We start from the raw sequence: 15,047 nt of genomic DNA, 5'->3' as shown, positions 1-15,047 counted from the left end.
ACTTGTAAACATATAGAAATGTTGCTTTTCAATGATGGTGAACAGGTTATGTTCCATGATCCTGTTAGCACACCAACAGAAAAGTGAAAACACAGCTCCAGCTAGATTGCACAAACTCATGTGATTTTGATATGAATCGAGTGAATATCAACATTAATAAAACACTCTGTATGTTGTAATTACATGTCAAAACCTACTCTTATGAGCTATATCTGGAACCTTGGCAGTTTGCTTCAAGGATAAAGAGATGACTTGCTGTACACTTATTTTTTTGTGCCATTTGTCATGCATACACTTACCGTATAAGGAGAATCTGCTTATATGTGGCTAGAACAAATCTACTGATATGTGGTTCATCAACTTAATAGCAATAATGGGTGACAACAGAAAATGCAATTGGCACATGCTCGACATTTGTCTATCTTGTGCTTAAAGAGCCTTGAACCCTTGTGGCTTTGCACCATGGAATGCTCATGATTCCATGATATACGTGCATGAGAAGGAACTCGGTGATTCAGAAAAACATATTTGGATGAAAATGTACCTAGCTGTCTGCTGAGAACAAGCAATCCCGATTCCCAGGGATAAGCCCACAGAAATAACCTATGTCTAACAATAAAGTTATAAACTTATAAAGGAAGCCATATTTGTGTTTCATAAACCATTGGTACCAGCGCACCCAACCTTGCCATATAACCTATATAGTATTTGACCGAGTAGTCACGACTCACAAGCCATACATGTCCCACTGCACAAGACACCACATTTCTCGGGAAACGATGACTGATACAGGACAATGCTCCGTAGCATCTAGCTTAATTTTATTTTACCATACACTACATGTAAATTTCAGAAGAATCCTCAGCGAGTAAAGGCTAATAAAAAACTTTGCTTTCACACGACTTACTGAACCAATGAACCAGAAAATGGAATTCATAAAAAATGTGATAGCCTCGGAGGTCCTGAACAGAGAGTGTTACTTCAGACTTCAGTAATCCAGCTCGGGCTCACGCGTGACGCAGGTTCAGTTACCAATAATCGGTCCTCAAGGCTGAAGGCGGCTCAAGCCTCACGCAGTTTCTCAGCAATCCGGCAGGTACTCAGCAATCCGTCGGCGTCGAATGCAGCGCTGCGGACTCAGCCAATCGATGATTCGATAGTGATAAACTTCTAACGCCTTACCGCCATAAAGTATAAACCGAAACCCGATAAAAAAACTGGCGGGACTCGCCATAAAAACATTGAATCGGCTAAATCGCCAGACTCGCGAGGCAAACTCGCGTTGACCACGAGTCAAACTCAGTCAACGCGAGTTGACTCGCAGAGTTTCCAGTCGGATCGTTTCGCCGCCGAGCAGATTTTAACTCGCGATTAATTGCTAAAGTCGGCGATTCCTGTTTCGCTGATTTATTCCTACCTACTTGTTATTTTCCTTAACAAGTTATTTACAATGTAAACACTGAAAATAAACACTAGTGCATGCTCAACATATTACATATCCAACTAAAACAAACAGAAACAAACACACCATATGACACCATTATTTTTGGACTAATGTCCCCGGAAAAACCGAATGTGAGAAAACCGATGCAACTATCTGAGAATTTTCTTGTTAAGCAATATCAGAGTACAATCTAGGTGCCGACACTGGCCTACCCAACAGAGAATTTCCTTGGCAATAATACCTCTCAGTTTCTGACAAATCTTCTGGCTGAAACCCCGAATAATCCTTCCGGCAGCTACTCAACACAAATCTGCCCTAGAAACCCCAGTGTCAACCTCTCTCTGGACTGTGTCAGTCCCTCACTGCCTCACGATGGCCCTGTGTCACCTCGGAAGTGTTTGCATCAGCCTTAGGAGGCCCTGCGTCAACCCTCTGGCCCTCTGCATCAGCAACGCTGGCCTCTCTGAGGCTCTGCGCAACACCCGAATGCCTCTACGTGGCCCTGCGTGAGCCCTGGCTGGCTCTGCGTCACTCTCCTCAGCTAATACGCTGCTCTCCTGGCACTATCTCTACCTCTGTCTCTCTGTACTCAATGCCCCTCAGCTGCAACTCCCGATCACTAATTCTATCTCTCTTAGCAAACCCCGCTCTAGAGAATAGAATGACTGATCACTCTGGTATATTCTCCAAGTAACCCTCAAGCCTCCTCTTATACTTTTCCTGTTGACATATCAACGGCAGAGATTAAGTCCCTAATCAACGGCTAACATTAAATCTGGCTTGATCCATGTCTTTTGGACCATTCTGACATAGTTTCATATTAATACAAATTAATATTTTATTTTCCCTAAGTTTCGACTTAGGGACTCCATTAAAAATATTAATTATTTTAATATCTCCTGAACTGTTTAGATCTCATTTCCATAGGGTCTACCCCCATAGTCTATTGTTGGGAGACAGCTTTAACGCACAGGTTGGGTATTAGGTGACAACCCAAACCTGAGTCGTTGTCGCGGTGCTTACACATTTTGAGCGACAACAGGCCAAACTTGGTCCACTGTCATGATGCCCTCCAACAGTGCACAAATGGCCAATACAAACTAGTCTAACCTGGACACTACATCCATCTAGCAACAAAAGCAACTTAACACATGAACACATACCTTTTCCTTCTACTCATGGACTAATGCATTGTTGTAGTTACTGCTCCCTGGTTAGCGCTTCTAACAGCCTTGTTAAGCCCTCACAGAACACCCAAATAGCCTTCAACAGTTGCAATTTCCCTTCGTTGATGAGTTGCTCCCATACGATGGTACCTAGGGTTGTTTCTAGCACTTTGTTTCGACCTATGGCCTCACTTCTCACTAAGGTATGAGTCTTGGCCTTCCTCCCAACTCCTGTACAGTTTGCAGCCGCCTCTAATGAGGTTTGTCCACTCACAAACAACACAAAAACCAGCCCATAATCCTTCTAGAAGCTATGACCTATCTGCTGCAGCACTCAGCGTACCAAAACAGTCATAGAAAAGGCATCAAACAGCTCCTCTCCTCCTTCGCTTGGTCTCCTAAGCTGGTGGCCAGCATCAAATGATGTATTATATGCTTTGTTGCACTTAAGATGTGCTTTAAACCTCCAGCAATCACCTTGTATATATATGTTTCTGAAGGGCTCCAACAACTACCCTTGTGGCCTTGTCCAAGCTGTCATGAGGCCTCATAGTAGCTAGCCGACCTAATCTCTCCTTGTGCAAGCCCAACAGTGAGTCAAATAAATTATTATCTAACATTGTAGTCCTCTAGTTTGAGTGCTCGAATCTGCCCCTTGCTCCTTTAGGGGTCCTTTATCACCTCCCAGCATCAAATCACTCAACCACATCATGGTTTCTCACCCACAAGCTTGGGTGTCAAGCCCACACCTTCGGTTCCAAGCCCACCTCCAACCTCCAAACCCTAAACCCTAGGGCTTGGAGTACCTCCCAAGCTAGCAAATCTCAACTAAGAAATTTGGCCAACTCGATGTGCCTTTGACTCCTTTTGTACTCTTCCTCCTCTATGCTTCATTCTACGGAGCCACTCACACTAGAGAATCATTTTCTCTTCTTTTTATAATCTGTATTAAGCCGAGATCCCTAACCCTAATCTCTCTTCTAGAAGTTCTTGGAGATCAATGGTTGAGATCCTTTCTAAGTCACCTAAATAATTAAATTATTTATCCTTGGAAAATAACTTAATAGTCCACAATAATTAACTCACTTTAATTATTGTACTTTTCCCAAGTTTGACATATGAAAGAAGACATAAATCACTTACTCCACCAAGAAAGCACCTAGAGAGGCAATAAATCATCTTCCTCATGCTAAGACACTAAGCCTATGCAAAAGACCTTCAAAAGCTATCATAAGCCTCAACATGATACACATGCACTAGATAAATATAATAAATAGTGAGTAAAGTCCAAATAAATTCAAGACAACAAATAACTTGAGAAGATGGAGATCAAGATGATTTCAAACAACTGGAACAACCAGATTTTAATCTAGTTAATCCACACCAAGACGAAATCGATGGTTTCTTGGAACTGAGAAAACTCCGAGTGGAATAATGAAAATGAGGGAACACAAATTTGGCATATCGAGGGAAGACAATACGGATGGACAAACGCATATAGAACATCAAACTTGTATTTAACCTTCCTAATTAAACCCTTTAATCCAATAAAAGTATGAATTAATAAGGGTAGGCTTATCACAATGAATTTGAAATGTTCATTTGGGAGGGACGGCTATAAATTATCCATCAAGAAGAAATCACCACTATTCTCCTTTCTTCCACAAATGTAATTAAAAGATCCATTAATCCTCAAAAAAGCTGATCATAGCACGCTTCTCAGCATAATGGAGGTCAGATGACAGAATGTTATTGAAGAAAAAGTAGGGAAGAAATTCTACCAACAACCTATTCAACCAAGTCTACATGAAGCCCAAACTAGCCTAGGACAAAATGAGCATTTCGACTGAATCTGAGAATAATGGTTAAAGATAGGGTTACATGTGAAATGCACTTCCAATGTTTACAACACCAGTTACATCATATAGGGGATCAGTTAAGGCTCAGTGGCTCAGCGTACATGATAGGAAAGCTGTGTATACTGTGCACATGTTATGTACTATGAAATTCATGTTGTTATGATGCGAAATTTCAATTAGACTTGGCTGTGAAGAAATCCAGATATTTACATTTGTTGCTAGCTGCATGGCATGCATTTGAAATCATTCATCTATATTGTATCATTTGTTTATGTCTAAACGTTATATCTAGGTAAAGGTGTTGGGGTAAGGGCCATCCGTGAACCTTCCCGATCTGCAGACAGGCACAATTCTACATAATCTTTATTTATCATGAAGGATGGTGCAGTTTTTTCTTTTTCCTGTGTGTCAGGGCTAGCTCACAGGATTTAATGTGCATATGCTGTCAAAGGCCAAGTTTACTACATTTAATTTAAATCACCATATTTGACGGAAAGGAGATAAGCTATTACATTTTAACTATGAGCCTTTCAAAGAGTTGTCCTCACTTTATCCCAATTTCCTATTCAATATTACTTATGCTGGTTTTCATTTTACTCTAGTCTGAAACAAACCAAAAAGATCATGCAATTGTAAGAAATCATTCTGCTATATGACCAAATAACACTATCTATAGATACTTCTTATGAAGAAAACGTCAACCTGTCAACACGAGCTAAGCTATTCCGGACTGCTGAACAAAGCTTTGCACTGACTGTAACAAACATCTGGCGTATATTCCTTCCATCCTCTACTTTTTGTCGTATGCAACTTTCATCATTCCTTTTTTCCGTTTCTTGAAATTCACTAGGCTGGTCACGAAAGAGACCATGCAAGGCAACTTTAAATTGTTGCTCTTTCTGAAGCAATCTCATTGTAAGTACAGTTGTCTTTCCAGTTCCAGACCGCCCAAGAATAAACAAACTTCTTGGAAACCGGACTATTTGTGATTCTTCGTCGTTGACCTCAAACTGAAGGCCAATTGCTGATCCATCCCTGGCTGTAAGCAGTTGATTGGAGACGCCAGACGACAAAGAATAGAATTTCATCAGTAATAAACTTTCGTCAACTCTTGCATGTTCCAGAGGAAGTTCCTCCCTTTCAGAAGGGTTGCATTGGGAACTTTCAGGCATTTCTGATTGCTTTAAAGATCTATACCACACGAAGTCACGATCATCTGCCCATCTCCATGGAAGCGTACGGTTATGTTCTCTGCAACAACAGATCTTTGAGATATCCGTACTTAATATATTTATTGAAACAGAAAAATATGTAATCCACTTCCCCCTTCCTATATTACCAATAAGAACAAGGTAAATACACAGATCATTCTTCCAACTCATCTGGAGTATTATCTTAAAAGCTTGTATGAACTGGCATTGCTATTTCACAATTCATAGAATAAATCTTGCAATCAAAAAATTGAACAACCTTCGACATCACTATCTATTTTTCTCAATCAATAAAAGAATAGCCATAACAACTACTGTAACAGTTTCCTCCATTCATCTGGCATACGCGGATAATAGTCACTGGAACATTATAAGTAGATGAAGAAATATTTGTATTATTTATACACGGTTTTTTCAAAATCATGACATGACAAAATCCATTTTACCTGTTCAAGCGCTTTGCTTTGCAACGTTCAATATACATCGGTGTGTATGTCAGGAAAATGTTCTCCAAACGTTTTCTGAAATGAGGAAGATTTTCTTGACGCAGAACATTCCATATTTTCAATACTTGCACAATTTCTGCCCCTCTCTGCACATCAGTGGTCCACACTAAATATAGACCCGATATTTGGTATTCATTTACAAGGCCTTCATCAGCTTGAGCGCTATCCTTCCTGCTTTGGCGCCAACCATTAGCAATATTTAGTATTGTGTTTATGATTTGCTGCCGCACCTGCACAGCCTTTATTTTTGTGAATGATTCCTTAAACTCATCGCTGAACAAAACCTGCTTGTGCAGAACGAAAACAAATCAGTTTTGAACGCATTCCAAAAATTATATATCATTAATCAAGAAAAGGCACAATCATGACAGTTACTTTTCGAAGAAAGGAACAGCGACAGTGTGCAAATATGTTATTTAATAAAGCCAACGATATGTCGCATAATATGTCGCCACGGATAAGTAGTTAGCTGGCATGCATAGCTATTGTATTTAGCTCGCTTGGCCATCCCACTAAATATGGGAAGTCAAATTGTCCAGTTACGAGTATAAATCATTAAAAAGGAATATATGATGTTTTCATTTCTTAATTCTATTACAAATTTTATTATTAACCATTGTTATAAAATTACACAAATCTTTCAGTTTCAGCATTTCCCCTATTAGCTACCAATAAATGCCAATTCTTTCATCTTTACTTCTATTGCTTTTCAGGAATCATAACTACATAAATTGTCTTCTGGCTTTGCCAATGTCTGATTTACTTTGTATATCGGCCAACTAGTTCTCCATAAGCTGGTTTCCTACATCCATCTAAAAATTAAAACCTCTCCCATGGTGGCATAAGGAGATACTCCGGCAGGAGTTCATCCGAAAGACTTCTTCCAATATTTTTTTTATCTAGAAAAGGACTATAGAAAAATATTAAAAAACCTATATATTAAAAAAAACTACAACAACAAAACAAATACTTGCAATCATCAAGATGTAAGAGGGTTATTTATTGATCCAGGAGAACAAGCTCCTACTGCAGCCATGGTGTCACAGAAGAGTGACCTATGGAAACAAGGATGGTAGTCATTTCCTTGTTATCACTTTGTATTAGTGACACGTTATTTTTTGGTTACATCAAGGATGTGATTCACGATTTTACGTCTCAGCTTTCAACATAATTTAAGATGGACTTCGGAACTACAAAACATATCTTAGGAATGGAAATCAGGAGAGATGGAGCTAATAAAAAACTTTGGTTGAGCCACAATAAGTATGTGAACTCTATGTTGCAGTGTTCTTGCATGGCAAATTGCAAGCCATTGAGTGTCCCACTTTATGTCGGAACTAAACTTTCAGTTGTGCAGTGCTCTACAAAACCCATAGATGGATGATATGGCTTTTGTTCCGTATGCTGGGTGGTACATGTTCAGAAGCATCAATTGGCCAATTAATTGCTAGTAGTTTCAAGCATGTATAATTATAAAACCATAAATGGTTTATGGATTTGTAATCCCTATTTATTGAGTGCTTGTGTTGGAGGTGGTGAGAGATTTTTAACTTATTGTTATATTGCCGAAATTTCTCCAAAACCTTTATGTTTTCGAATATTCTTGTTAAGAGCACAGAGACTTTGTGATGTATTGTAATGATTTGTTAGTTGCTGAATAATACATCAAGCATGCTTTGGCACTGTGGTGTGTTTCTCAAAAAAAAAAAATCTCCAGGAAATCATGTTGTTTAATGGTTGTATATGTATGGATTGTTTATGACTGAAATTGTCTGCATTTTGTTTTTCTGCAAATTCTTCTCTCAATGATTTATGTAAAAAGTGTATTCCACACCTCTACTTCCTTTCATTCATCATATTTTATTCTATAAACCAGTGAAAGGAAATTCCAAACGCCTTAAAATTCCACATCAAATCCTACAATTCAATTACATTGTTAATCAAAAAATCATAGACACTTGTGATCTCAATAAATCACAATAAGCATGATAACTATGTTCAAAGGATAATTTTGCATCGACATGACTAGAAAATAAATGCAAATAACAAGAATTGAGTAATAGAACTTAGAGGAAACCAAAAAACAAATAGTAAAATACTAATGTTTAGTGTAATCATGTAAGTAACTAACAACAATAGTAAACTTTGTCTACTTGGGAAGAGTGGTTGTGGCATCTTAAGTACCTTCCAAACAGTATTGTTAAAGAGGACAGAATCCTTGTTTAGCAAATCTTTTAGCTGGTCCAATTCAGCCTTTGCTTTTCTTATTACTTTCACTATTTCCGGATCCATGCTAGCATCTAAAAAGCACTTCCTTGAAATAGCATCCTTTATAATTTTTGCCCATACAGAATTGCTTTCAACAAGAGATGGCCCATGCCCAATGATCCAAAGACAAAATCTATTTACAAACAATTAAGCAGCATGGTTAGATTCCAAAAGCAATGTTAAAGAATGACATGCATCATGATTGATTACCAAACCTTCAACTCTATTTCTAACAAAATTACAACATCACATTCGCAAAAGAAAGAAATACAGATAGCATGATGCTCGCTCCAAAGAAATTGAAAAAGAAGATACCTTGCACGTGTTAAAGCCACATTAGTGCGCCTACGATCAGTAAGGAAGCCTATATTTTTCCCAGTACGAACAGTGGAAATTATTATAACATCTTTTTCACCACCTTGAAACCCATCAACTGATTTGACCTCTACATCAAGAACGTCCTTCCATTCATCTTTTCTAGTTGTTAACTTACTGTCCAAGTAACGAACTTGCTCCCGGTAAGGTGATACCACACCAACGCTAATTGAATTGCCCGAGCAAGAACAAACTAGTAACAAATAGAATTTACAATTAGTTACAATTCTAAAAAATGGGTATCATAGAGAAGGAGGACATTCCGCATCGAAGTGATGGAAATCTAGGTACACAATTAGCACGTATTTTTACAGTTTACAAACTAACCAAAATACACTAATGAATATTATCATAAAAAACACGAAACGAAGTATATAAAGTCAAGGCTAGAATATTAGAACTACAACTCCCTTAAATTCGAGATTGAAAGTAACTTAACAAGTAGTGGACTACCCATCACTCTAGTAGATAGTTATCCACTACTTGGACGTTTTTATCTTCAAATTAGTTAGTTTATTTTTCAATGAACTGTAGTTGAAGGTGACCACTTAAAAATATCAATTTTTCGAAATAGAATATTTTAGCCGTAGTGAATGTTTGGATTAAAATTATTTTCATTGCTAGATCTTAGACTTTTGTGATCCATATTGTGATCCATATTGATAATGAGATTGTCTTTGGGATTAATAGCATCATTGAGATCAAATCTCAATGATGTGATTAATACTAAAGACAATCTCATTATTTTTATTGTCAAATTCTTATAAGAAAAAATTAGAAGGCATACTCCTTGCATTGGACTTGTTTCTGTTATATATTACTTGCTGGTTCTGGTTCTGAAATTTTAATGTAAGCCACAGTTGTTACAATAAAAGAGATGTGACATCTTTACTTTAAACTAGCATCTAGGTAACACCCTTTCAGAAACTTCAAAGATTAGAATAATCACAAACAATTCAGATTTAGTGCTTCTAATCGATATTCTAACTCAGGCTTGAACTCAAAATCAATCGAGGGTCAAATCAGACTTGGACCCAGAACGTTAAACCGATTTGATTCACTGACATGATTTAATTAGTATTTAAAATTTAATGACAAAAATATGATTTGAAACACTCCAAACCATTAGAAACAAAATATGCAAATTTTGCTCATGCATACACCATGTAAGAGTGAATATAACAAAATAGCACTAAGTGCAACACATAAAAGCAACAAAATACATAATTAATGAGGCTCTAAATGGCCCTTGAAATCTCAAGTCTGAAACACATGCTACGAGCATGTCCTTTCGCTTAGCCTTGTCTTCTTCAAATTTTACAAAATAATTTTACAATTCCAATATAATATGTTCAATCTCATACCATGCATGGGGCAACTGGGTCTCTCATATCAACAAGCCTTCTTCCAACTTACGAATCCCCCACACACCAACACTGCCCACCCCCAAATGCATTTCTTGCAATATTCTGGTATTGGACTCTTAGGGCCATGGTAAAATTGCAATCTTCAAATTCAAATATGCAAACATTGGAAACCTTTCTTAAATTCTTAATATGCAAATTTCATAATTCAAAGCTCAAACCAAGGTTGCGGGGGAGCGCACCCCCCTCCTCGATCTTGCTCCCAATCCGTGCTCCGATCAGGAGTGGGCTCCCTACCCAAAAACACCACTCCCTGTTTTTTTTAGATCGATGTCGATAGCATGGCTACCGTCGCTTCGAGAGCGACTTTTCCAACCAAGGAGCAGTCAGGCAGCAATAGCTCCCAACCGCTCCCCGGATGGAAAAGTCGCTCCCAACTGGCGAAAAGTGACGCCTGCAGGGCCGAGAGAGAGGGGACGGCGACGTAGGAGAGAGGGAAAGGGAGGGAAAAAGGGAGAGAGGGGAAAGGGGAGGTGGGGCAAAATAAATACACCCTCTCCCCTCCTATTATTCACTTCATCCCATGGAGCAATGTTGCACGAAGCGGGAGCGAAGTGGAAGCGCGGAAGCGTCATTTTCCAAAAATCTAGGGAGCGAAGCGTCCGCGGAAGCGTCTGCTATATATATATATTTTTATATATTTTTTTGCATTTATACTCAAAACAAACATCCCAAATACCAAATTAATTGTAGAAGACATGAAAACATGCATATTTTTGCATAAATCAAGATAGATATGGCATCCATGATTCCATTGTAGTTACTAGTATGTACAACAATCATCTATATTCTAGCTATTACAAACATACATCAAATTTTTAAGCATATTATAAAACATAAAACATTTAAGCATATTATAAAACATAAAACATAGAGCATATTATGATTTATCTAGCAAGTGAGCAACTGTCAACATTTGTCATGTCCAAAATTCAAATAATAATGTTTACAAAATATGTCACTTGGTCACCGCCAAGCCAAAAAGGTTCAAAATTCAAATTCACAAGTCTACAAGTCTAATGAGTAATCTATGACAAAAAGAAGTAGATTGTGAATATATCTACTAATCTCTCCTCCTTCCACCACGAATAGAACGTGATGGCGGGCCTCCACGTGGTGGCAATGAAGAAGATGGTCCCTGTGTAAGTCGTGGCACTGGAACTGATGAAGAAGAACCCCCTGTCGTTGGTGTTGAACCATGGAACCTAGAAACCAAGGGACCAGATGGGGGTGGGGGTGGTGGCATATCAACACCCGTGTCATCATCCTAGAATCGCTCAAAAAATTCATGCAAAAAAAAAAACACTAGTTAACAAAAAAATTAAAAACATGAATTAGAGAAATGCTTTATAAGGGAAAATTGGAAAATTCATACCACAATGGACATACCTGGATAAGAGAATCCTCTAATTGCTCTAGTCGCAACACTCCATCCTCCAAATTGGGCTCCTCTGGATTCTTGTCCCAAGTCAACAAGTCTTTATTAGACTTTGCATCTTCACAGTAATGGGACAACAATCGCAATTTGTAATGAACATAAACCAAGCTCTCTGCCCGGTCTAAATTCAACCTGTTCCTTTTAACACTGTGGATGAAAGAATAAGAGCTCCAACACCTCTCTGCAGAAGAAGTGTTTACCACCTGTGATAGCACCCGCAATGCCAAACTCTGTAGAATTGGAGTAGGCCCTCCATGCATGTTCCACCACTCAAGAGCAGAAAAATGCTCTCGATCTTGAATTGCATGCATGCTCGAAAATGGACCAGTGTTGCTCGTATAGTTGCTCACCTGTCTCCGTACCAATGCAGCCTCCTCCTCATCAGGGATTAATCTACTCAATGCAGCCATATATTTTTCGTGAACCTCTTTATCTTGGTGTGGTTTTCTCCTGACTCCCCCCCCAGGTGCTGGTTTTGAAAGCCATGATGGATGATAGTATTTAGGTGTCAAAACATATGCTAATGCATGCAATGGAACATTTAGCATATCCCATCGTTTTTCCACCTCTTCACGAATATAATTGTACAAGGTGGTATCTCTAGGCTCAACAATGTCTTTAATCTGCCGCAACATGCTATCCATTTGCTCATACACCTCCCCAATTACTGGTCGATCTGAATCTGCAAACTTGATCATGTAATAAATTGGTTTGGTGAATTGCAAAACATATTTAACCTGTGACCAAAAGTAACTGTCAAGAACAGTGTCCTTGACTTCATTAGCACCATCTGTACTGACGTTAATTTCATCCCATGTTTCAGCACACACCAGATTAGTTAAAGCTTGTCTCACCCTCACTAGCCGCCTAAAGGTGAGGTAATAACTAGCAAATCTTGTCTTTGCAATTTTAAGCAATTGCAACTTGGAGTAAGTGCCATAGAAGTAGTTTACCCTTGTATGCCCTGTGATGAATTTAATGAGAGAGAGAAACAGAGTTTGGAGAGAGTTTGAAGCAAGGAGAGGAGCTTGAAGAGCTTGCAAGGGGAAATTGGATCTTGGGATTGGAGGCCAAAGAGGTAAGATCTACACTCTAATCTAGCAAAAAAAATTATGTTCATTAATAAATAAATAAACTTCTCTATTTCCCATTCCCATTCCCATTCCATTTTTTGGCAAATTCAAAACTTCAAATTTCAAATACCATGGTTATATTGCTTGGCATTCCCTTCTTCTTGGTTTCTTTTTTTGTTATTATGGTGTTGGAGAGTAGAAAAAGGAGGGCTAAACATGAAGTAGGGGATGAAGAAGTGGATTATAGTGGATTTGATGAAAACTCCGAAGAGGAGTACCTTGCTGAGGAGGCACTGGAGGAGAGTGAACATGATTCAGCGCAAAAAACTAAACAAGACCAAACACCAATGTGGAAATATGTTACTAGCCCTGAAGTAGGGAAAGGGGGTGGAACCACTAAATTTCACTACCACCATTGCAACAATAATTACACAGGTTCATACACCTGTGCTAGAAAGCACCTCTGTGGGAAAACAAATACGAATCAAAACTTGCGCAGGTGTGTCAGCAACAGAGAGAGCCAATTACGTAATGGAAGAGGAGAAGGCCGAATAAAAATCTAAAAAATCAAAGGGTTTCTTTGAACCAAGCTCACAATCACATGCACAAAGAACTCCTTCAGCATCCTCCCATGGCAGTGGATCTCGAGGCACAGGGTCACCAAACATCTCTTTAATGCGTAGAACCATATCAGGTTTCCTTAATGAAGGGTGTAGGAATGACGTGGATTCAAAAATTTACAAGTTTCTCTATGCATGTGGGGTACCATTCAATGTTCTTCGCTCACCTTATTGGCATGAAATGGTTTCTGCCATAAATGATTCCCCTAAAGTATACAAGAGCCCTGGGTATGACAAGGCTAGAACCGTTGGAATTGATCATGAAAAAGAAAAAATATCACATTCTTCAAGTAGAATGACAAATTCTTGGACTGAGCATGGGGTGTCCATTGTATCTGATGGATGGACAAATGTAAAAGGCAAGCCATTGATAAGTGTTCTTGTTGTGTCTGTTAGTGGTGCCATCTTTCTTTCAGCATATAATTACTCAAACAAGTTCAACACCGGCATCAACATTGCAAAACCATTACTCGAAACAATTGAACGTATTGGGCCATACAATGTTATCCAAGTCATCACAGATAACACTGCTAATTGTAAGGCAGCGGGAGCAATTATTGAGGATAAATACCCCAACATATTTTGGTCTGGGTGTTTGGTTCACACAATGAACGTTTTGATGCATGATATTATTAAGAACAAAAACCAACAATACAAATGGATTGGTGATTTGTACAAGAGAGGCAAACAAATGATAAAATTTATTACAAATCATAGCAATACCCATGGGCTTTTCCGCAATCACTCAAGATTGGAGTTGTTGAAGATTGTGAAGACTAGATTTGCTAGCTATTACCTCACCTTCGGGCGTCTTTTGAAAGTAAGAGAGTCATTGGCTAGCATGGTATCAAGTCCACACTGGTAGGCATTAATGGAAAGAGCTACAAATGCAACTGACAAGTAAGGTTTCGAACAGGTGGAGAAGACTGCTCTTGACGGTCAGTTTTGGGCACGTGTGAGGCAAGTATTGGAATTCACCAAGCCCATTTATCACATGATTCATTTTGCAGATACAAATAAACCATGTTGGGGCAAATAAAAGATATTGTTCAGAAAGATGATCCCAACTTGTATACACTCACAATTTTGTGTGTACACGGTTGAATAAAATTATTGTTCCACTACATGCCTTGGTGTATATCCATACGCCAAAATACTACTTTCCAACTTGGTTGGGCCAACCTGCACCTGGGGGTTGGGTTAGGATCAAACCACATATAGATCCAGAGGTATTTACAAGATATATGGAAGCATTAGACAAGTCGGTACCTGACAGGGAGGAATGTGCTAATATGCGTCTTGAATTAGGCAGATACTTCAGTTGCATTGGTTTGTTTGGTTCTTTGCATGCAATGGAAGATAGAGACAGATTTGATGCTCTCACATGGTGGGAAGCATATGGTGGCATGGGACTTTTGGCAAAATTGGCAAGAAAAAGTTCTCTCACAAGTTGTATATACTTCTTCTGCAGAGAGGTGTTGGAGCACCTACAGCGTCATACATAATGTGAGAAGAAACAAACTCAATGAAAACCGGGCAGAAAGCTTGGTTTATGTGCACTACAACTTGAGGTTGTTGTGTCATTACTATGATCGGGCTTATGAGGATCCAACATATAAATTTGGGACAACCACCCAGAGGACGATATTTTGGTGAATGACAC

At 38.8% G+C, this 15,047-nt stretch overlaps 1 protein-coding gene across 1 annotated transcript in view; it reads right to left on the bottom strand.

The window, feature by feature from the left end:
• Positions 1–15,047, bottom strand: part of LOC149214137 (uncharacterized) — a 372,058-nt gene that overhangs the window by 209,163 nt on the left and 147,848 nt on the right. Inside the window, exons 5-8 of the mRNA XM_089389307.1 lie at positions 8,770–9,022; positions 8,371–8,587; positions 6,127–6,470; positions 5,172–5,720 (exon numbers count right to left, since the gene is read on the bottom strand). Of these exons, the coding sequence (XP_089245433.1) occupies positions 5,172–5,720; positions 6,127–6,470; positions 8,371–8,587; positions 8,770–9,022 (1,363 nt within the window). The remainder of the gene's footprint in view (positions 1–5,171; positions 5,721–6,126; positions 6,471–8,370; positions 8,588–8,769; positions 9,023–15,047) is intronic.

This window comes from Pinus tabuliformis, chromosome 1_1 (assembly GCF_031772625.1).
Source record: "Pinus tabuliformis cultivar Carrire ecotype Pingquan chromosome 1_1, CPIR1, whole genome shotgun sequence".
Taxonomy (NCBI): Eukaryota; Viridiplantae; Streptophyta; class Pinopsida; order Pinales; family Pinaceae; genus Pinus; species Pinus tabuliformis.
This window is presented reverse-complemented; position numbering and strand designations above follow the sequence as displayed.